At 37.8% G+C, this 21,197-nt stretch overlaps 2 protein-coding genes across 22 annotated transcripts in view; one reads left to right on the top strand and one right to left on the bottom strand.

The window, feature by feature from the left end:
* The window catches only part of SEMA4D (semaphorin 4D), a 99,306-nt gene extending 97,189 nt beyond the window's left edge, over window positions 1-2,117 (top strand). For 6 of the 7 annotated variants that reach the window (XM_075019939.1, XM_075019938.1, XM_075019937.1 and 3 more), the window contains 2 exons: window positions 478-571; window positions 1,143-2,117. In XM_075019939.1, the coding sequence (XP_074876040.1) occupies window positions 478-571; window positions 1,143-1,266 (218 nt within the window). In that variant the 3' untranslated portion in view covers window positions 1,267-2,117. Of the gene's footprint in view, window positions 1-477; window positions 576-1,142 lie in introns of all 7 variants that reach the window. The other variant, XM_075019941.1, reaches the window with a different exon arrangement.
* Window positions 1-21,197, bottom strand: part of SECISBP2 (SECIS binding protein 2) — a 42,216-nt gene that overhangs the window by 8,641 nt on the left and 12,378 nt on the right. For 12 of the 15 annotated variants that reach the window (XM_075019934.1, XM_075019929.1, XM_075019928.1 and 9 more), the window contains 12 exons: window positions 18,338-18,439; window positions 16,042-16,164; window positions 14,720-14,852; window positions 14,457-14,612; window positions 11,360-11,529; window positions 9,672-9,810; window positions 9,086-9,215; window positions 7,087-7,307; window positions 6,194-6,348; window positions 5,552-5,753; window positions 2,961-4,742; window positions 433-559 (listed from right to left, as the gene is read on the bottom strand). In XM_075019934.1, coding sequence (XP_074876035.1) covers window positions 4,633-4,742; window positions 5,552-5,753; window positions 6,194-6,348; window positions 7,087-7,307; window positions 9,086-9,215; window positions 9,672-9,810; window positions 11,360-11,529; window positions 14,457-14,612; window positions 14,720-14,852; window positions 16,042-16,164; window positions 18,338-18,439 — 1,641 coding nt within the window. In that variant the 3' untranslated portion in view covers window positions 433-559; window positions 2,961-4,632. The remainder of the gene's footprint in view (window positions 1-432; window positions 560-2,960; window positions 4,743-5,551; window positions 5,754-6,193; window positions 6,349-7,086; window positions 7,308-9,085; window positions 9,216-9,671; window positions 9,811-11,359; window positions 11,530-14,456; window positions 14,613-14,719; window positions 14,853-16,041; window positions 16,165-18,337; window positions 18,440-21,197) is intronic. The other 3 variants (XM_075019932.1, XM_075019931.1, XM_075019925.1) reach the window with 2 other exon arrangements.

Genomic DNA, 21,197 nt, shown 5'->3' with positions numbered 1-21,197 from the left:
GCAGACAGAATTAGAATTTTATCAAGATGCCGTAAAATAGCCCTTCTTAAGCTCTCAATGGAAAGAATAAGTAACTACATACCATTACCAAAAAATGGGGAAATTGCAAACTGGACATAGTCAGCTGTATCGTATCATTCTTCGCCACAGGCTTGGTATGATCTAAGTGGAGCATTCCTGTGCTTCTTAAGAGTTCAAACCCATCTAACTTGTAGGTCATATTTTCTAGACCTCGAATCACAGAATCTGTTTACTCTGGAGGCTATTAGGCTAAGTTTGCTACAGAGGGGAAGAGACATGAGCATCTGAGTAGTATTGCTTCCAAATAACGTGAGAGAAGGTAGAGCAAAATGAAGGACAAGGTGGTGGCTCTTGTTCCTTCTAGCTCAATCCTCCACAGGAAGTATTGCAACTGAACAGATATCAACTTACTTCATCATTATGTAGTTATGTAATCATCCCATGTACAATTCTCAGATGGTGCTGGTCAAGATGGATGGGCCAAAGAATTTAATATCTGGAGAAGTGCCATCAGTGAACATGACAAGATGATGCAAAACTGGAGGAAAACGTGGGTAAGAATTTATGGAAAAGATACCTCCTACAGTGCTTTCTACATGATGCACTACAGTCCCAATTTTATAAATAGCCTGTGATGCTTCTGCAACTGAATGTATTTATATAACAAAGTGATCGGTGTTCCTGTACTCATCATCATTCCTGACACTCAGCAGTAAAATCTGCTCGATCCATGACATACATTAGTTATGTCAGCTTGCTCCTTCAGTCCACTAGCCAAGTGCTAATCAGTCAGTAGTTCTCATCCTGCCCAAAACAGTTAAGTCTGTGTATACTGAATATAGTAGATTAGTTTCACCATGTCTGTAGACTACTTGGATTGCAGAGACTATTGGACTTCATAAATGGTACTGTCCATCAGAGTTGGCCTTCCTTTAAAAGAAGGAGTCCATACTTAGCTTTTAATGTTTTTCTCCAACAGTTAGAACAAAGATTACTTTTGGTAACTTTGGGATACAATACATGTTTGTTGCATGTGGAACAGTTAGTATAGGCAAGCTTTAAACCCTATTTTAATTTTTAAAGCAATATTAACACATCATTCTGAATTTTTTCTTCTTCAGGAAAGCTGCAAGAAGAAAAATAGCCTCTAATGGACAAAGGAACAAACAGGCTAGGAGGAGAAATGTATGCAAGTTAGAGTACCCAGTCCTCTTATTATCACAGCATTCAAAGAGGTATTTGTGAGTACCAGTGCTGGCATTAACACTGATATTCAGGAGCATCACCTGAAGCTTGAGGTGGAAGAGGATATCCTTACTGCACCAAAGAATAACTAAGTTACATGCTACAAGAGAGGCCACCCATCCCATGCTGGAACTATCTCTGGTTTTCTGATGCCAGTTATTTCACCATAATGAAGAACAAAAGTGGTCTCAGTAAGACTTGTGCTGCTCAAACAATGTAATATGATGTATGGCTTCTGTTTTGAGTTCATTAAGCAAAGCAGTTAATTTTGGGCTTGAGGATCTTGGCATATGATTTAGAGAATAATAATATGTGAATCATGTTTATTTAAAGGCACTTCAACTCACCCATTTATTTTCTTTTATTGTGTTTACGCTTATACTCTGTTCCCAGAGTTTTGAAAAGCATTCCTTTCTGGTGTCAGCAAGTTCATTTGTTCAAATGTATTTCCTTTGGTAATGAATTTTCTGTACCATATAAAGAACTTCTGACTAATGCTCAAAATACAGACAGATTACAAAATACCCAAGTTAAAGCAGACTCTTCAGTTTTTGCAAATTATTCTTCTATATTTGAGATAACTGTGGTAACTTTAAAAAATTCTACGTTGAATGAATTCTAACACTATTCCTAGTGAACAACTGCAGATTGAAAATGTAAGGACTTGCTTAATCCACAGTGAAATTGTTTTACTGCATTGCTGTTCAGAGTTTTGACCTGCATCTAATAAAGAAAAGGCTGAGGCATAATTCAAGTTTTCTGTCTTATCTTCTCAATGGTTTTCAACAAGCTGGAAGCATGTAAGATTCCACCTAAGAATCACTGTATCTTGAGTCCATGGGGACAGCTGCTTCCAGCAATACCAGAAAGCTTCATACTTGTCCCTAAATTATCCCTTAACGGGTAAGATTTAAATTAAATAATTTCCCACATAGAGTAAGGAGAATGCTTTCTTCAAAGACCTTCCTGAGTGACCAGCCCCTTTTTTTTTTTCCAATACCAGACCACCTTGTGGTCACACATGCAGGGTGAAAATTCTTACACACAAACCCATTTTCCCTACTTTTCACATTGGTAATCATAAATTTAATGCTGATGCAGACTTCTGACACCAATGTTCAGAGGGAATTTTTTCCCCATTGTGTTTCTCTTATGGCTAAGGGACAACTATCAAAAGACTTTTCTTGAATTGTCCCTCCTCTATTTGTTCAATAGGTTTGGAGCAGACTTAAGTATAGTTCTCTAGTGCTGAGTGGGAAGGTAAGGCTTTATAAGATTCAGGTCAGATTTTAAGAAAGATGAGTAGGCTTTGCCTTGCCTCTACAGCAAAGTACTGCAAGCAGTAAAAAAAGATTGCCAGATCTCTTGTTTAGCTCAGCTTTGTGAAAAAACATCTGTGTAACAGAATTAGTGAACACAGCTGTGACACCTTACAGTGAATTCTTCTGCTACATTCTAAGAACAGGAGGTAACTCGCCAAGATTTTGAACAACCTATAACGTTTCTGAAGTAATTTTTCCATGCTCTTCTACAGTAAAACAAAATAGAAAATATAGTAATAAAATAATAATAAAAAAAGCTGTTAATGTGATCTTCACCAACTGGTCCCCATTCCATGCAGTGACTAGGTTTAGGAGTTGCAGAGTTTTGGATATGTATCAAAGTGGCTCAAGTACAAATAAATCACAGCTTACCTCTGGATAATGTTATCTGCTGGCCAAAACCATCTGTCATCACTGGGATCCTTCACCCTCAATTTCCACTTAAGATTAGAAGAAACTAATACAAAAACATCATCATCATAAGTAGTGACCAACTGTTCATTTCAGCCTAAGGTTGGCTTCCCTCACCAATTTTCTTCCTCAAAACTGATATTTCAATCATCATTAAATGCCCACCAGAAGAGTTTACTTAAGTCACAACCACACTTTATAGAATCAATATATTGTAACAGATTTTATACAATTTACATTCTACAAAATTGTTTGAATTTCAAAATTATTTAATTATTTATCACTTCTCAAGGCAGCTACTTTCCAAAGTATTGCACTACAAATGTTCAATGTGGTGAAGCACTTACAGACATGCTTCAGTGATGCTAGCAGCAGCACATGGCATCTGTATCATCTTCCAGAACAGTTGACAGAAGTTACATGTGCATCCTCCAATTACTGTCTTTACGCTTGCCCTCTTATGTCTGCAACTTGTAAATAATGGCATTTATACAGGACATTACCACTACGGTGCTCCACCACCATTATAAGCACATTTTGTTTTTAAAATTTTATTTCCTATAAGATACAATTTTTATTTCCTGTAAGATAAAAATTTTATTTCCTGTAAGATACAAATTTTCCCTACCTTAGATACAAAATGAGATTAATCAAAAATTCTTACACATACATACCAACACAAACCCAAACTGAAGGAATGAGGAGTCTGTTCGCATGGAGAAGGTACAGATAGGATAGCAGGCTGGCATGTTTGCTGTCCTTCAATATCTTCTAACTTCGAAGCAAGACCTATGATAAACTAGGCTCAGTAGCATCAGAAACATCAAAGCAGGACCTATGATAAACTAGTCTCAGTAGCAGCAGAAACATCATCATTACACACTCAAATCAACTTTATAATATTTCTAAACAGAGCATTTTCACTTCAGAAATTTCAGACCTTTGTAGTCCATGCTCTCTCCTTTATACCTGCTGTATGATCCTAGAAGAACAAAATATCACACAGAAGAGCTAACTGGGAACTTTGTCATCATGGCCTTCCTTAATTAGTTTCAATCAAGCTGCCTGCCGAAAATTAATTTCTTGTTGACTGGAAGAAAATTACTCTGATGCCAGCCTGCCCACCTGAGCAGGTTTATTTAGAAGAAAAAACCAAAACCAAGCCCACTATCAAAAACCAGTTAAAGTTCTTTAAACAAGTTAAAAATAAAAAGCAAATCCCTGCAAGCCCCAACGTTCTGGCTCACAGAATCTCTTCCCAAATGAAATTATCGTTCTAGCAAGTTCTAACACTAACTAAGTTAGTGTTAGCAAATTCTAATCACTAACAAATCAATGCTAGTCCATAAAACCACTGAAGTATGCCAACCACTGAAGTATGCCAGGCTCGTTCAAGTGGTTCAGGGCTAAGACAATTTGCTGTTGTCATCTGCTATAGTAATCAGCCAAATACATAAAATGTAAAAGCATTAGCCAGTGCTTCATGTGCTGCAGTGTGTATTTTGATTAAATGGATTCAGAACAGTTTACCTGGCTGACTTCATATACTTCTCAAAATTATTTTATTTTGCTACCCTCTTCCTAGGGGGTCTAAAAAAAAATATTAAAGGCCCCAATAGAATTGGATCTGGATTTACTGATGCTCTTCTGAATTCACTATCACCATGTCAGCAGCTGCACTCTTTTCCAGTTCCAGTGCATACGGGTTATACTCTTCTTCAAGTTTTCTCTTCCAGATTTTAACTAGGGAATGTTAGAATAAAAAGAAAAAACAAACAAACAAAACAACAAACCGGTTACTGTATAGTACTTGATGAAAAACTTTAAAATGAAAAGTCACACTGATTCTCTACCTCCTCCTCCAAGTAAGTGCTAAGTAAGCACATAGGCATATTGGCATGTACTCCACGTGACATCGGCTGACGCATGAAAGAATACTTTAGGAGTGATGGGATCCACTGAGGTCCTTGTGTCCAGCCCCCTACTCAAGCAAGGCTAACTCTGAAGGTGGATCCTACTTTAAAAAAACTCAGAAGTTTTCAAAACTTTCAAAGTAGTTTTAAGTTGCCTAGTATCAGTGATAACTGTTGTTTCTGGTGACTGTACAAGCAGAGCTGGAGGAACATGTTTCTACAAGTGGAAGGCCTTTACAAAACATGAACACTTTTGGACAGGAAGATGCATCTTAAACAGGCTTTAATACAAAACTTAAGTCCACCATGGCTATAGAGTATGCACTTCTAGAAAAAAACTTGGAGGATTTTTTAACAAATAGAAATAATAACGAGTTCTGTTAAACCTCCTTGGACAAAGCAATGAGTACCACCTGCCATCAGTGGATTTCAGAGAGGAATTTTCTCTAAGACTTCCTTAGCAAGAGCTGACCTCAGGTTTTTAAAATTACAGGGACAGGGGGAAATCACAGAAAAGCAGAATTTCCCTCCTTACTAACCACTGAAGTGTCAGGTGTCATTTGTTTCAGTGAAAATCGTAGAATTGAAGAGCACTTTTTGAATGAAAACTGAACCAAAACGAAGCCAGCAAATACTCACTATAATTTGGTACATCCTCATCAGAGTCCTTGGAAGATGTTTTAACAGTTTCTGATAAGCCATTTTTTTCATAATCAGTGGTCAAGATGCTGGGTTGGGTTTCTCTTAGTCCTCCTTCAGCTTCTTCCTCTAAAGCTGCTATCATATCTTTGTAGGCCTTCCTGGCCTCTGTTGTCAGTTGTACCATCCTATGAAAATGGTCCTGTGCAAATATAAAATATTAGGAGACCTTAAAAGATATATTAAGTTTCAACATCTCCACGAAAATCTGTAATGAATATTCCTTATTCAGAACATATATGTTCATATATAAAAGTTGAGCAGCTAAGTATGTATAAAGACATGAAAACTAAACCATTTATAAGCATTTATAAAAACACCAAATTCTCTTGGAATAAAAAATCTGGAAAGCGATTGAGATGGAGGGGCTGTCAGGAAGAGATGCCCAAACTACTGTTTTGAACAGTGCTGAGTGGCTGTACTTCTAAAGCCACAATTTTTTGTATAAGTCACTGACCTGAGATAAAGAGTATTAAGTGTGCAAAAGCAAAACAAACAAACAAAATCTTAAAAGTTTTTCCCCCCCCTTACAGCTAAAAAGTAAAGCTGGACAAAAAGATGAACCTATGTATTTCAGCTTACCTGAGCCCCATCATAGCTAAAAATTCCCACCACGCTCACAGGCACTGCTTTGTTCACACAGCGGCCCAGGGCCTTGCGATTTAGGGCAAAAACAAATGGGATATTCTGTTCACAGGCGCAGTCAATAATGTTGTGTAGAGTCTCATCCAAACCACCTGGAGCAGACAACAGAATTAGCAAAGAATTATACTATTCAAGCTGATTCTAACTAAAGGACAGTACTGTTAAAAGACAGCAAAAAATACCCTACGATTATGAGTGCGTTTTGAAATTACAAGAGTTTATTAGGAAAAAATACATGGATCTCAGTAATAGCATTAGATCTCCATTTTTAAAGGAGAATTTGACTTTTTTTTCTCAATTCTTAATTAGCAGTATCCTTAGACTGCTACTATTCCATATTTTATGTGTAGTATAGTCTAATCTAGTATTAAAAAAAAGACTCAGCTGCTAAGAAATTATTTAAAAGTTAATAGAAAGTAATGACAATAATGACAACAAATTTTAAACAAACTATCACTGACAACTTATTGTCAATCTGTGGCCTAAGAGTCTGACACAGCAGGACTTCTTGTGGTGGCACAGCTGGCACTAGTAACCTTTGTCTCTCCTCAGCTGTGCCAGTGCAATCTTTTGTGCAGCTGCACTGCAAATTGATAACTAAACAGATGCTCATTTCAGGTAACTTCCCCCACCCCAGATAGTCTTGACTCAGCTCACACTTCAGCTGTACAGCACTAAACAATCTGAAGAAAGAAGGCATCTTTCTATGACTGCATTTCAAAGGCTACTCAAATAAGTTCCTCCAATAATAATACTGCTGCCAGCATACGGAGTCTGCTTTTTTACATTTCTTTTATTAAACCAACATGTTTTTTTTAAAACTTAATTACCCTTTGACTGAATCTTTTCACAGTTAGGAGAGATGATGACACACTTCAGTTTTTTCAGCTTCAGATGTTTCAAAACTTCTCTAAGACCCATAACAAGCCTGCGTTTTATCTTGGCCTTTACTGGGTCTTTCTGATACAAGCGATCTTGGAAACGAACCAGTTCTTTTAAGAGATCTGTCACACAACTGTCAACTTCTTTACTAAGTACCTGGCTGCAATAACTGGAAGAAAGAATCAATTAAATATTAAACCCCCTAAAATCACAAATATGTAACACATAAATATGTAATATGTAAAATAGAAACAGTTTACATTCTACACTATGTCTTTGTCTTTTTTCTGTTTCCACTCCAAACACACTTGTTATACACATGAGAAGAAAAATTTACTTAAGATTTTTCTCAGTGGCTGAGAACTTACAGAAAGTTTTGTTAACTTCTGGTATCTGACTCCCCTATCAAACTATACTCAGAATACATGCACATGTACAATAAGCCTATATATACATTTTATACCAATAAATATGTATGTACATGTTTTTCTGTTGAAGCATTTTTCTGAGGGCATTTATTTTGACCTATATAAATCAAAGTACAGCAACCAGAGTATAAAATTCTAAGTTATTTCTACAAATACAAGGCTACTTATAACAAAGATGGAAATCTGGATCAAATTCCTCCTCCCCAGGTTCCTATTTTTTTGTCCATCATCCTATTTCACTTATCAAACTACAGCCTTGTGGTGTTCATAAGGAAAGGATAAAACCAGATGTACTTCATCCTTCTAGTTTTCCCTGGGAAAGATCAGTGTTCCGAATTATTTTTTCCCCCATCTTTTATACAAAGAATCGTTCAGTAAAGAAGAGTCTCAAGAAGAAAAACTAAAGATATCTCAACTGCACAGTCAACAGAAAGATGCCAAGTGGCAAATTCACATAAGATTATGAGAAAAGATCGCAAGATCTATCCTGGATCTTAGGGATACAATTACCTCCAAATTTTATTGAGGTTACAAGAGTTTTTATTTACTATTTCCAGTTGATTTCACCAAGTCTCAAAGACAAGTCTACGAAAACACTGAAAACCTAATCTAAAGACACAAAATATTTGAAGCTTTGCTGAATGCTCTACATCCTGTAATAGGTAGGACTGAGTTGCCTGGTACATACTCAACCCATACTGTTTACTTTCAGTAAAACAGTGTTGCATAGACACAAATTAAGTAATTTTTAATGCAATGAAAAGTTAAATTAGAGCTAACACATGGCATCAGGAAGCTAAAGAATGGCTGTATCAGTATTAACCATTACTATAACATGAACTGCAAAAAGGCCGGTGGTGCCTTTACAGGAGAAAAAATAAAAGTTAACACACTGCTTACCTAAAGTAACTGTTATAAACTGTCATGACTGGATCTCTGACCTCTTCACATAGAGTAATGACTATTACTTCTTTTATAATGAAACATCTATACACATCTGTTTAAACAAAACTAAAAGTGTTTGCACATAATAACCCATAAATCTTCCCTTTATTTCTCTCCCTAGCCACAACAGGAAAATGTCATCTGGCTAGTCACATTCTTTACATCTTTTCCCTTTGGTCTGGCAGCAGAAAACCAAAGTACACACTAAAACTAAGTAAGGTGTACTACTCTTTGTCTTAAATCTTAAGGTGGAACTCCATTCATTTAAAATAAGGTACTTATACTTTAACAGCAGCTCCTTTTCCTTCCTTAGCCTCTAATGAATTTCTGATCATCTTTTTTCCTTCAAGGAACATGCATTTTGAAGTGAGAATTACAAAAGTGTACAGACTATTTCTCTGGGTATCATGTCTTTCTTTATGTGTCAGCTTACAGAAAAACTGAAAAAAAAAAATTTAGAACCTTCAGTCTAAACTCAAATTATTGTTGCACAGTGCAATTAACGTATCTTGTTTGAAAAATGCTGTATTGGTGGTACTGTGGAAAACCAGATATCAATACAATCAATACTTACTCTCTAAAATTCCTACTATGGATTTTTGGAAGACTAAAGGTTAGCTGCTTTGAAGACGTAGAACTTTCTGTTGAGTCCTTGATCCCTGTGTTCTCCAGAAACCCTTCAGCAACTTGTGCTGCAGGAACAGCTATCATGTAAATAAAGATATTTAAATGAAAAGACAGACCAAAAAGCACTGTGAAGAGACTAACTTGTCTCTGCAAGAGATACTTGACATTACTTCAATATTACAACAGTCTGTGGTAGTAGGGGAACACGTCATACATTTCTTTATCTCCTCTTTTTTATTATTGTACCTCTTTTTAAATAGATTCACAGAGAGATGTAGGGACTCTCATAACAACATATAATAAATCCAACAGGCATAAAAGCGTGGAACAGTAATCAGAATCCCAATTACTCAACTGCATTGACTACAAGCTTTGGCACACTTTAAACTCTAGGTAAGCCGAAGCTGAATCTTAGAAAATTCTGAAGTTACAGTTTTCCTTTGGCAGTATCTGGTACACATTTTTGAAAGTACTAAGTGTGCTCACTCTCAAATCTCCATCTACATATGGTATAGCTTTCTCTTGAAAGATACCTGCTTGACTATCATGTAGAAGCATTTCATCTTCAGTAATATTTTCTGTGGACTGACAAATATTATCTTCATCTTTTGGTACTGCTGTCTGTTCTAACAGGTGTTGCTGTTTTCGTTGTTCTCTTTCTTTCAGAATAATCTAGAAAATAGATATATAAAACCCAAATCAATTCAATGTCATATAGATAACAAAGCAGTTTCTCTTAACAAGTGTTTACATACAGACCATTCATAAAAGTTTGGCACTATCATTCAAAGTTTACAACATTTGGGTTTTTTTTATTTGCACATAAAAGGAAGGAAAGATATTCCCTAAATCTACATAAAAAAGGACTTTTTCCTTGATTATCAGTGTCTGGGTGGAGAAAATAATACTAGGGATCAACTACAAGGGCAGAACTAAAGTTAAAGTGACAAATTGCTTCAATGCAGAGAAGCAGGTGAAAAAGTCTCCCTCTTTAACCTTTCTTTTTCAGACTGTCAATTTGTAGGACTTAACTTAAGTACATATATATATACACATGTATATGCACAGTTACTCTTCCCCCTTATTCCCCTGTTAAAAATCTTGAGTCAGTCTAATAGATTGCTGTCTCTGAATTTGCTGGTTGAAGAAAAAGAAGAAATTACCATGGATAGCTAAAGCATGTAGTACACAGAAGGAAGTAAAGTAGGATGTAAGCTGGATCCAAACACGCTACTGTAGATGAAAGCAACAATCAGTTTCCTAAAACTCATCTTCCCTCTCTGCTTTCATAGGTGCTAAGAAACAGTTATTGTATATATGACCACTAGCTTAGCTAATCTACCCCAAATTTGTAATTAACTATACCACAGAAACTAATTGCAAAAGTAAATTTCTCCATTTGCATTTGTCAAAGATGAACAAACAAAAAAAAATAAGTTCCCTACCATACTCAGAACACAGGTATTACACAGACAAAGCAATCTTTGTCTTCTCAAACCTATTTTGGAAAATAGGTGGCGTGAAGATAGAACAGCCAGAAGACACAGTAATTAGTATCATCCCCCAGAGTTTGTTATATGTTCTATGTTGTTTACATTGTACAGTTCTCAAATTCAATTAAGCAGAACAGAATAACCACTAAACTACCTTCACTAGCTCCACAAGAATTCTAGACCAGAAAGTGACCAGCGATGAAGCAGTATCTGAAAATCCTCTATATAGAAGACATGATAGGAGGCAATGTGAATGGGCAAAGAGGGAAGATACAAGAGAAATGGCCAGGTGAATCTAACACTAGTTGCTGCAGAATCAGCTGAAGTTCTGGCTTGGAAGAGCACAGAAACATCAAATACTACCTTTGTTGGATCCATTCTCCCCAGTCCTGCAAATAAGCATATCTTGTCCAAACCAAGTAAGATTTCTTTGGATGTCCCCCTGTACCAATGATGTGTGGACACTTTTGTAGTGGCACTTCTTCAGCTATCAAGTGATTTAAGTGAGAAAATATAGTTTGGGGAAATTTGTATATGCTATTTAGCGAGACTCCCCTCTTCTCCCCCACACCCCCTCCCCTTTTTTAAACCAAGGAAAGCTAAAATTGAATTTAGACAAGTGGACGCTGAGATGCAAATCTCCATACCAGAAGGTTTAATACACTCACAGAGTAATACTGAAGTTACATTAGCCTGTATTGTACTATTTAAGGTAAAAATATGAGCACCTTTTTAAGAGGTGTTGGTCTCTTTGCTTTAGGGACTTCTCTCTGTTTCCCTTTCTTTACCAAAGGAGCGCTGGAATCCAAAGGGTTATGAGGCATCTTTCCTTGGTTTAACCGGTGACTTTTTGTGGCTGTAGCAGGTTCTTTAGAAAGCAATGGTATGGCACCACCAACTGAGATAAAAAAAAAGTCTGCATCATACAACTATAACAAATACCTAAACTAGAATCCAATGCAAGTTTAATGACTGGATTAGAGCTAGTATACACATACTAAATTTGTGTTGTGTTGCTATGAAGAATATTTATAAGCAATCCTGTGTCATTAAACAATGTTACTTAATAAAGGTACTCCTCCCAAAAGACTGACATGTCCTCTACTTTTATTATACAACTAGAATCACAAGCTCTGTCCCTGAACTCTCAAAAGCAGAATTTGGCAAAATACTCCACTCCAAGCTACCTTCAACACCATGCCATGCCAGCTTGGTAAACCTTCAGGAATCCCCATGTTTCATGGCAATGGCATTTCCTCCTCCACAGATTCTGTGCTGCGTTAAGATAAATACTGAGTTGCAGTATTACAGATTTTAGATTTAATTGCTGTAAATAGTCTGGAGCATTTACCCCTACCATTTGTTACACCTTAATGATGTTGGATGAAGTTCATTTGCAGATGGGTAATGAGTAATGCAAAGCTACAGGTAAGTTTCTTCTGCTTAACCAGCACAGCTTTCAGGAGATGTTTACTTGCATTTTTCAGAGGGTTTAGAGCACATAAGCTTTAAATGACTTGTTAATTGCCAGGTCACTGAACCTGGACCTTCCAAACCATGACCTCACACCCTAAAAACTACTCTCCCTTTTCAACTTGCTATCAGTAGGAATTGCTGTATCCTGTGAGAGCACTTTGTCAAACTTCAGTTACCTGCAATATAAACCAGGTTACATTAGCAAGTCAATGAAGAGGATGACATAAGTATCAGTGTGTCCTGGTTTCAGCCGGGATGGAGTTAACCGTCTTCCTAGTAGCTGGTACAGTGCTATGTTTTGAGTTCAGTATGTGAAGAATGTTGATAACACTGATGTTTTCAGTTGTTGCTCAGTAGTGTTTAGACTATGGTCGGGGATTTTTCAGCTTCTCATGCCCAGCCAGGGCACCTGACCCAAACTGGCCAACGGTGTATTCCATACCATGTGACGTCCCATCTAGTTTAGGAACGGGGAAGGGGGGGGCAGTGATTTTGGCCGCTCGGGGACTGGCTGGGTGTCGGTCGGCGGGTGGTGAGCAATTGCCCTGCGCATCATTTGTACATTTCAATCCTTTTATTACTACTGCTGTCATTTTATTAGTGTTATCATTATCATTATTAGTTTCTTCTTTTCTGTTCTATTAAACTGTTCTTATCTCAACCCAGGAGTTTCACTTCTTTTCCTGATTTTCTCCCCCATCCCACTGGATGGGGGGGGAGTGAGTGAGCGGCTGCGTGGTGCTTAGTTGCTGGCTGGGGTTAAACCACGACACAGTGGAACGAGCTTGACACCTTTGTACCTCAGGCAACCTCCCTCCCCTAAAAAACACCTGAAGTTTCCGGCACTTCGTCTTAAGCCATCTTCATTTAGTGATTCCAAACTATTTATATGCTGATCCTCCAACACCACATACAGTATTATTAGCATAAACAGTTTACTCCATAAAAATGCTACACTGCAACTTTTCTTTTTTTGGCTCCATGTAACAAAGGCAAATTCAGAACACTGCCAAGAACATTGTGCAGTATGTTAGCACAGATGGCTACAAGAATTGAAGCTGGATTTGAAGCAATACATAAGTATACATCCTGCAGACACATGGTATTTCCTTCACTGTGTACCTCATCTCTTAATTTCAAATTCACAGAGTTCTCATGTTCCTGAACGTGATGGCTTTAACAGTTTGTGTCATTTTGCACAATTGATGCATTTCCAAAATGTAATTGAAATTAAAATAATTACTGCTTTACTATGCTGTTCATCCACACATTATTTACCAAATGAAGTAGTAAGTGGAATAAAATAACTTTGTTTGCAGTCACACTCCTTGCCCTTCTTTTTCAGTGTGCTTCTCTTCTGGTTACAGAGATCAGCACAATGAGACTTCGCAAACTAAAGTTACATTTTGGTACACACCAATTTAATGGGTGCACTGAATGTTAAAAAAATTATAAAGCTGAGGTAACATCTGCCTTATACTTCCAAGATATGAACATGACATATCAATTTTTCTTCTGCAGCAGATTCAGACACAGGCAATTTAATATTAGAAAACAGGTATTGTGACCCATACCTTTGTGCTCCACCATCTACTCACCAATCCATGCACTGTGTAATTTTACAGAAACAAAACTGCTTATTAGCACCTCTGCAGCATTGAGTTTGACTGACTCAAATGAAAAAAAAGAGATCAATGGCAGAATGAGAATCTAAAAAAGCATCTTACAAGTTCTCTCAGTTAGTGAAGGAAAACCTCAACAATGCTTGGTATTTTGACCTTTTTATTTAAAAGATCAGCTATCTCATTAAACATTGTGAGATGAATTCTCTCATGATTAGCTGTCTTTCTGAAATATTTTTTTTAAAAAGTCTTTACTGAAACAAGGAGAGAAATTTTATCATTATTGAATTCTAGCAAACATCAGGCTTCCTTTTGCAACATATACTGCATTAACGTAGCCAAAACTAAATTTTGACCTACAATGAGAAAGACAGTGAGCTATTTGTTTCTGCTTCCTGGTTATGCATCCACAAGGTCTGAAACATTCTCTCCATCACCAAAACCTAGCATTTTGTTAACAGCAATTATTTCACAATTATCAGGCATGACAGAACTCATCCTTTGGCTTGGGCTGATTGACTCTTGTATAACCCCTGTTGTTTGCAAAGGAGCTTTTTGACTCAAGTTACAGCTCTAAGATTTCTAGCATCACAGGAGCTTAAGAAAGCCTTTGTTACTGTGTAGCCCCTTCCTGCAGGTTCAGATCACAACAGTAACACACATATTTAAGACAAAGCAAAAACCTCCACAAACATTAGTATTTTCGTCAAAGCTAAATTTCAATTACCTTTCATATTTATATAAGGTATTTTTTTACAAATTATTGTGCTGAGGATTTTTCTTTTCCCAAGTCTTCCTCCAAACAATTTAGATCGCCATGCTTTTAAAATGTTTTTTAAAAGAACCTTTATTTTCTCTTGGATCTTGTGAACTGTGCTCTTGCCTGCATATTCAGAGATCATTACAGATCAGAAATCAAGCCACATTTAACATTTGAATACTTAAAAACAACTCAAGCTGAAAGAAAGGAAGTTTCATTGTAACCAATACCTGAAAGCACCACAGGTTTAGAAGACTGTTTTGACTTCTCCGTTTGCTGCTTCTGCTCCAAGACTGCCAGCATGCCACCCAAATCCAATTGCACGGGAATTTGACTCTTCTTACCGCTGCTCCTGGATGTTTCCTGAACAAGTTCAGTAGCAATTAGTAATGCTCTCCATTTCAGAATGTAAAGACCGTTATTTTGTATGGTATGTAATACACTCTTAACATCTTCATCCACGCGACTTCTGATTTTTAACTTGATTCAATGAAAGTATTTTGATCTTTAAATACACATCAACTTTAATGTGAAAAATAAAAAATCAGAAACAGTTCAAATAACTTCTGAATAGCTACTGGAATAAAGCATAGAAGTATAAAGTCTTTAATAAAGGAGGTGCTTTAGGTCAAGCACCCACTTTGGTCAGGCTGCCACCTATCTTTGAAAAAGAAAAAAATGCTTACCAGAATTGAAAGGTTTGTTAAAAGTACAGAAAAACTACTCTCTGAATATTCCAGGGTATTGTAATTGCTATACACATATATCATGTTCAATGCCTTATTAAAAAGAGAGGTCATCATCTTTAAGCACCACCTCCTCATAAGCAGTAATCTTTCTGTCTGCTATGAAAAGGCAAAAGTGGTGTCCCACACTTTGCACATTTAATGACTGAGAATATAAAAAGATTACAAATGAATAGTCTAGCAAGACTACAAAAGGGCAAACTACTAGGGCAGAACATATTAAGGAAATGACTCACAGATTTTGTACTTTTAGAAGTCTTATCCTGGAGGATCAATTCATTATAGCTCCTGTTATAATAGGGTTAAGGAATGTGATCTCCTTCTGAGCCTAGGATCTCATCTTGCATCACAGGTATGCCAGACCAACATGGAACTACTTACTGACCTCACTGTTGCTCCATATTTCTCCTCCTTGCCCCAAGCTAAGTGGATCTCCTTGCCTCCTTTTCTTAACCTGGCAGAACCACTTTCAAGAGGTTCCCAACTCCTTAAGACAATCAGTTTGGACTACATTTATGCCATGATCAAGTAAGACAGATGAAAGAAAAATTCCTGATATCTGAAACTCGCAGACATTAATGAAAAGCTAGTATTTTTCCCTAAACACTGTACCCCAAACTGGGGGTTACCAATTACTACCACTGAGTGCTTCTGATTAAGAGAATCTTGTCACTTATCTCAAAGTATGAATGACAAAGTAAGAATACAATTGCAGATGAGCTTGGACTTACATCTTATATTTAAGTATGCTAATTTCCTTTGTCACTTTGAGTTGCAAACTTCTTTTCAAACGTGAATTAATTTACCTGCATTTTCTTTCTTTCTAACACAGAAGATGAAACTTGCTTCCCTGCCAGTCCATCCACCACCTTGGGAGTTCCATCCAGTGTGGGAGACCTATTATCCCAAGGCTCTTCAGGGAGATGGATCTTTGAAATTTAGAGACAAAAAGTGACAGGGAGGAAGAGGAAATATTAAGACACATGCAAAAGTGTAAAGTGAAAATGATATTAAATTCAAATGGAGCATAGACAGTGGGATTGAGCGCACCCTCAGCAAGTTTGTGAATACCACTAAACTGAGTAGTACAACTGACATGCTTCAGGGAAGGGATGCCATCCCGAGTGACCTTGAGAGGCCTGAGGAGTGGGCCTGTGTGAAATTCATGAAGTTTGACAAGGCCAAGTGCAAGGTCCTGCACCTGGGTTGGGGCAACCCCCGGTATCAATACAGGCTGGGGGATGAAGGGATTGAGAGCAGCCCTGGGGAGAAGGACTTGGGGGTACTGGTGGATGAAAAGCTGGATGTGAGCCAGCAATGTGAGCTCACAGGCCAGAAAGCCAATTCCATCCTGGGCTGCATCAAAGTAAGTGTTGTCGCGGTCGAGACAGACAAAATGACAAAACAACAAAATTTTGTAAAAGCAAACTAGTGCAAAAGCCTTTAATTGCTCTCTTTCTCTGTTCCTTTATACTCTCTTTCCCCTTAGCTTCCCCAGATGTGTCTCTTTCTTATCGGTTCAAAGTTGTTATGCTGTCTTATCATTGGTTAACATTTGCACAGTCCATCACAACTCAGCTCCTCTGCCAAAAGAACACGTACGCCTTGTCTTGCAGTCGACACTGCCTGAAAACTTGTTTATCTTGCAGTTCTTCTTGTTCCTGTTTGTTCTCTCACAGGTAGACTGGAATCTTCTCAAGGTCAAAGCCGTCCCATCCAGGGGCCTCAGTCCAGCTGAGGTCCCCCACACATTGTGGCCAGCAGGTCGAGGGAGGTGATTCTGCCCCTCCCCTCCGCTCTGGTGTCCCCCCACCTGGAATCCTGTGTGCAGTTCTGGTGTCCCCAGTACAAGAAAGACATGGACCTGTTAAAGCAGGTCCAGAGGAGGCCCACAAAAATGGTCAGAGGGCTGGAACACCTCTCCTATGGTAAAAGGCGGAGAGCTGAGGTTGTTCAGCCTGGAGAAGGCTCTGGGAAGACCTTATTGTGCCCTAAAAGTATGATCATTTATTGGCTGCCATACTTCTTAGTCAGACTTATGATTTCCTTCTTTTTTTTTTGGAAGAAAAAAAACAGCAAGGCAGCTTCATCTTCAAATATCTGTTACAGAGGAGTATGAGTGGCTTAATGATCATGTCTCTACAACTTACATAAGCTTTGAGAGGTTATATCCCACTTAAGCCTACAAAGCTAAAAGGTTTCTCTCATTTGAGGTGCAAGCCTGTATAGCACTTTCTTTATAACAAATCTGGTTTGAGCAATTACACTTCCTTTTGCTGCTCATTCCTCCCCATCAATGCAATTTACTGTCTCAAACAAAGCAAACAGGGGTTTTGGTTTTCTGTGGTTTGGTTTTGGTTTTTTTTTAAACCACTAATATTCACAGTGAAACAAAACCAAGGACAAAAATTTCTAGCAGCAAAACTAGTTTTGAAGAAACAGAAACCTGGAATTTCACCTTTAGTATTTATGTTATTTGCTTTGCAAAAGTAATCGTATTTCCAATGCTTGTGATATGTATATGGGATTCATTCCCACATTGAATGAATTTCCAAATTAATCCTTGGGATTTATTTCACTCATGTAAAACAAAAATGGCTTGGATTTATAATTGATGTTGGACTCAAATTCTTACACTTGCATGGTTTGAGAACAAAGTGTTACGCTGTTCAGATGCCCTTGAAATTTGATTATATGAACAAACAGGAAAGGCAGAAATTGACAGTCTTAGTATTATTTTTATGAAATGCAAAATTAAACTCGAACACTACCTGTACGAAAATAAACTACATAAATACAATTCCTCTCAACTAACTTCAAGCACCCACAACAGAGGTCTCTCTGTCAGAATTAACAGCCCAGAGTTTAGGCAGCAGTTCAGAGACCAAAAAGGTATCTCCCTTGAAATGATATGAATCTACTGAATACAGTGAGTAGCTCTTCACTGTCCACAGAGTACCTACGGGGATTGCCATGGGCAGAACCCCACATCATAAGCACCTACATCTAGTCAAAAGAATTCCACCTTTAGTCTCATTTAAAACTTGCAGTCTTTTCCTGCTTATTTTCTTAACATTCACATAATCTTGCAAGATTACTTACTTCAGATTCCCTTCTGACAGAAGGAGTAAATGATGATTTCTGAGATCCTAGCCTGTTTCTCCTGTCAGAAGCAGCTGCCAGATCAGGAAACTCCTCAGCATCCTAAACAAAAAAATGAGAAGATCATTTCATAAGAACTATCAAGTCCATATTCTCAAAACTGATTTTCCTACATTCAAACGATTTTCTCCCTGCTTATCAAACATTCATCATAATTTCTTTCACTGTACAAAAATTCAGAACCCATGTGCAGTGCCACCAATTCTAACCAGCACTACAATGGTTAAGTCATCTATGCAGCAGCTAATTCAGGGCTGAAAGAGCTTACAAGAGAAATGCTTCCAACACCAGCTTGTTATTGCTGTCAGCTGATACAAATAATTAGAGGTAAATGGCTCCTAAAGGAGTGTATTTCAGATCATTTAACAGCCTTGCAAACAACTTCCCTCTTCTTCCAGTACAGTCTCCAGCTGTGCAATTCTGCCTTAAACATGCAAGTGGTGAATAACAAAAAGGGCAGGCAAAAGGGTAGTAACTCTTGACTACAGTATGGAAATAAACAGATAAATCACTCAAGTGATTATGTAGGTTTAGACACAAAAGTAAATTTTATTAGCAGAAGATACATTATCTGGACTCCAGATTAACTAAGTGCAGACAGGTTGAAGCTTGCTCTACACTGGTCACCTTATATCCGCTATCTCAATCATAATGATCCTGATCCACTAGCGTGGTTTTCATTCAGTTGCTTCTCCTCCCACTTTCCAAGAGGCCTTTTTAGCAGTGATACAATACTACTGAACACACCAACACTTCTTCTGCAGCCCAAAAGACTTCATTTGAACAGCCCAAGCTAGGAAGCTCTAGCATAAGGACAGACGCACCTCATTCAATGAACTATTTTTAAAGAAGCTTGGAAGTATGACAAAAGACAACTGCAAGAAAGGGAAAAATGTTTCATAAACATACTCTTCCAGCTTAGGGACACCTTGAACCACAGGCAGTACCTTCCATTTAAATAGCCCTCACTAGAATAAATTTTTATTTCAGTCTGTCCAATCACTTCTTGAATTCATATAAATTTCTGGCATTTGCAACATCCTGTAGCAACACAATGTCCTGGTTTCAGCTGGGATAGAGTTAACTGTCTTCCTAGTAGCTGGTACAGTGCTATGTTTTGAGTTCAGTATGTGAAGAATGTTGATAACACTGATGTTTTCAGTTGTTGCTCAGTAGTGTTTAGACTATAGTCAAGGATTTTTCAGCTTCTCATGCCCAGCCAGGGCACCTGACCCAAACTGGCCAACAGTGTATTCCATACCATGTGACATCCCATCTAGTTTAGGAACGGGGAAGGGGGGGGCAGGGAATCGCTGCTCGGGGACTGGCTGGGTGTCAGTCGGCGGGTGGTGAGCAATTGCCCTGCGCATCATTTGTACATTTCAATCCTTTTATTACTACTGCTGTCATTTTATTAGTGTTATCATTATCATTATTAGTTTCTTCTTTTCTGTTCTATTAAACTGTTCTTATCTCAACCCAGGAGTTTTACTTCTTTTCCTGATTTTCTCCCCCATCCCACTGGATGGGGGGGAAGTGAGTGAGCAGCTGCGTGGTGCTTAGCTGCTGGCTGGGGTTAAACCACGACACACAAGTAATTAAAATCTACCAGTCAGCGTGGAGTTAAACCTCCTTATATTTGCTCTTAGCTCATCACCTGTAAGAACCAGACATCAAACAAAATTAGGAGAAAGATCAAATAATTTCTTTTTTATTTCCTTGTCACTTCTGATTCCCACTTCACTATCTATTTTACAGACTGAGAAGACCTAGTTTATTCAGTCTTGCCTCCCACAGAAATTGCTTCATACCTTTGATTATTTTTGAAGCCTTTTGTCTACCTTTTTTAGTTCAAGTATGTATATTTTTTTTAAGGAGTGGGGGAAACACAAGAAAACAAAATCCATGCTATATTCAGATCAGACACATCCTGGATTTATGTATTGTCACAATCCATTTTGTTTTCTATTTTCCTAATAATTCCCAGCACTGTTTGCATGTTTGACCAGTACTACTAGCACTGACCTGGTTATCGATAGCAGCTTCGATTTTTTTCCCCTCAGGTAAAATACCTAACTCGGGGCCTATCACTATGTATGGAAAAACAGGATTGCTTTTCCCCAACTGCATCCATTTATGCTCATTAACAATGTCTATATATGAGTGACTTTTATAAAACTAGTAAGCAATCCAATATATTGCTCCAGTGAGCTGCACATAGTAGAAACTTCTTAAATCTCCTGGGTGCCCAGAAGTTGTGTGTGTATGATCCTTTTATGCTTTTCTATTTCAAGAGCATCTCACCCATTTTTCAAACTGATGAGCCCACAAGCATTTCCCAGTAAATCAGGAGGGTCTGAATGCTGTCCCCCACTGCCACAACAGATCCTGCATCCACATCACAGATTTCACTGCAATGCCTATGTCCTGTTCTGTGATTCTATGCCATTTTATTCCCATTTTTGTCTTCAGTAGTACCATTGCCTTCCTACTATTTTCCACGACTCCTGTCATTCTCTTTCTGTTTAGATGGTAAGTCATTCACAGGTCAGACATTCTATGGCAGCATATAGTAAAAACGGGGATGTTCTCATGAGGTAAAGAACCTGCAGATCTTTAATTCTACCCATAATTCTCTAGCAAAGAGGTCTGTAAACAGTCATTTCTTGTGCTGCTCCAGGACAATGAACCATACAATGAAAAGAATGGGTAGCCACAGTTCCGCTCCATGTTCCATGTTAAAATGTACAGAACAGAAGCCAGCCAGGAAGGCTGTCATTTCAGAGACTGAAAATTACGT

Source organism: Buteo buteo, chromosome Z (genome assembly GCF_964188355.1).
Source record: "Buteo buteo chromosome Z, bButBut1.hap1.1, whole genome shotgun sequence".
Lineage (NCBI taxonomy): Eukaryota > Metazoa > Chordata > Aves > Accipitriformes > Accipitridae > Buteo > Buteo buteo.
Note: the sequence above shows the minus strand (reverse complement) of the source record. Positions and strands in the feature narration are given on the sequence as shown.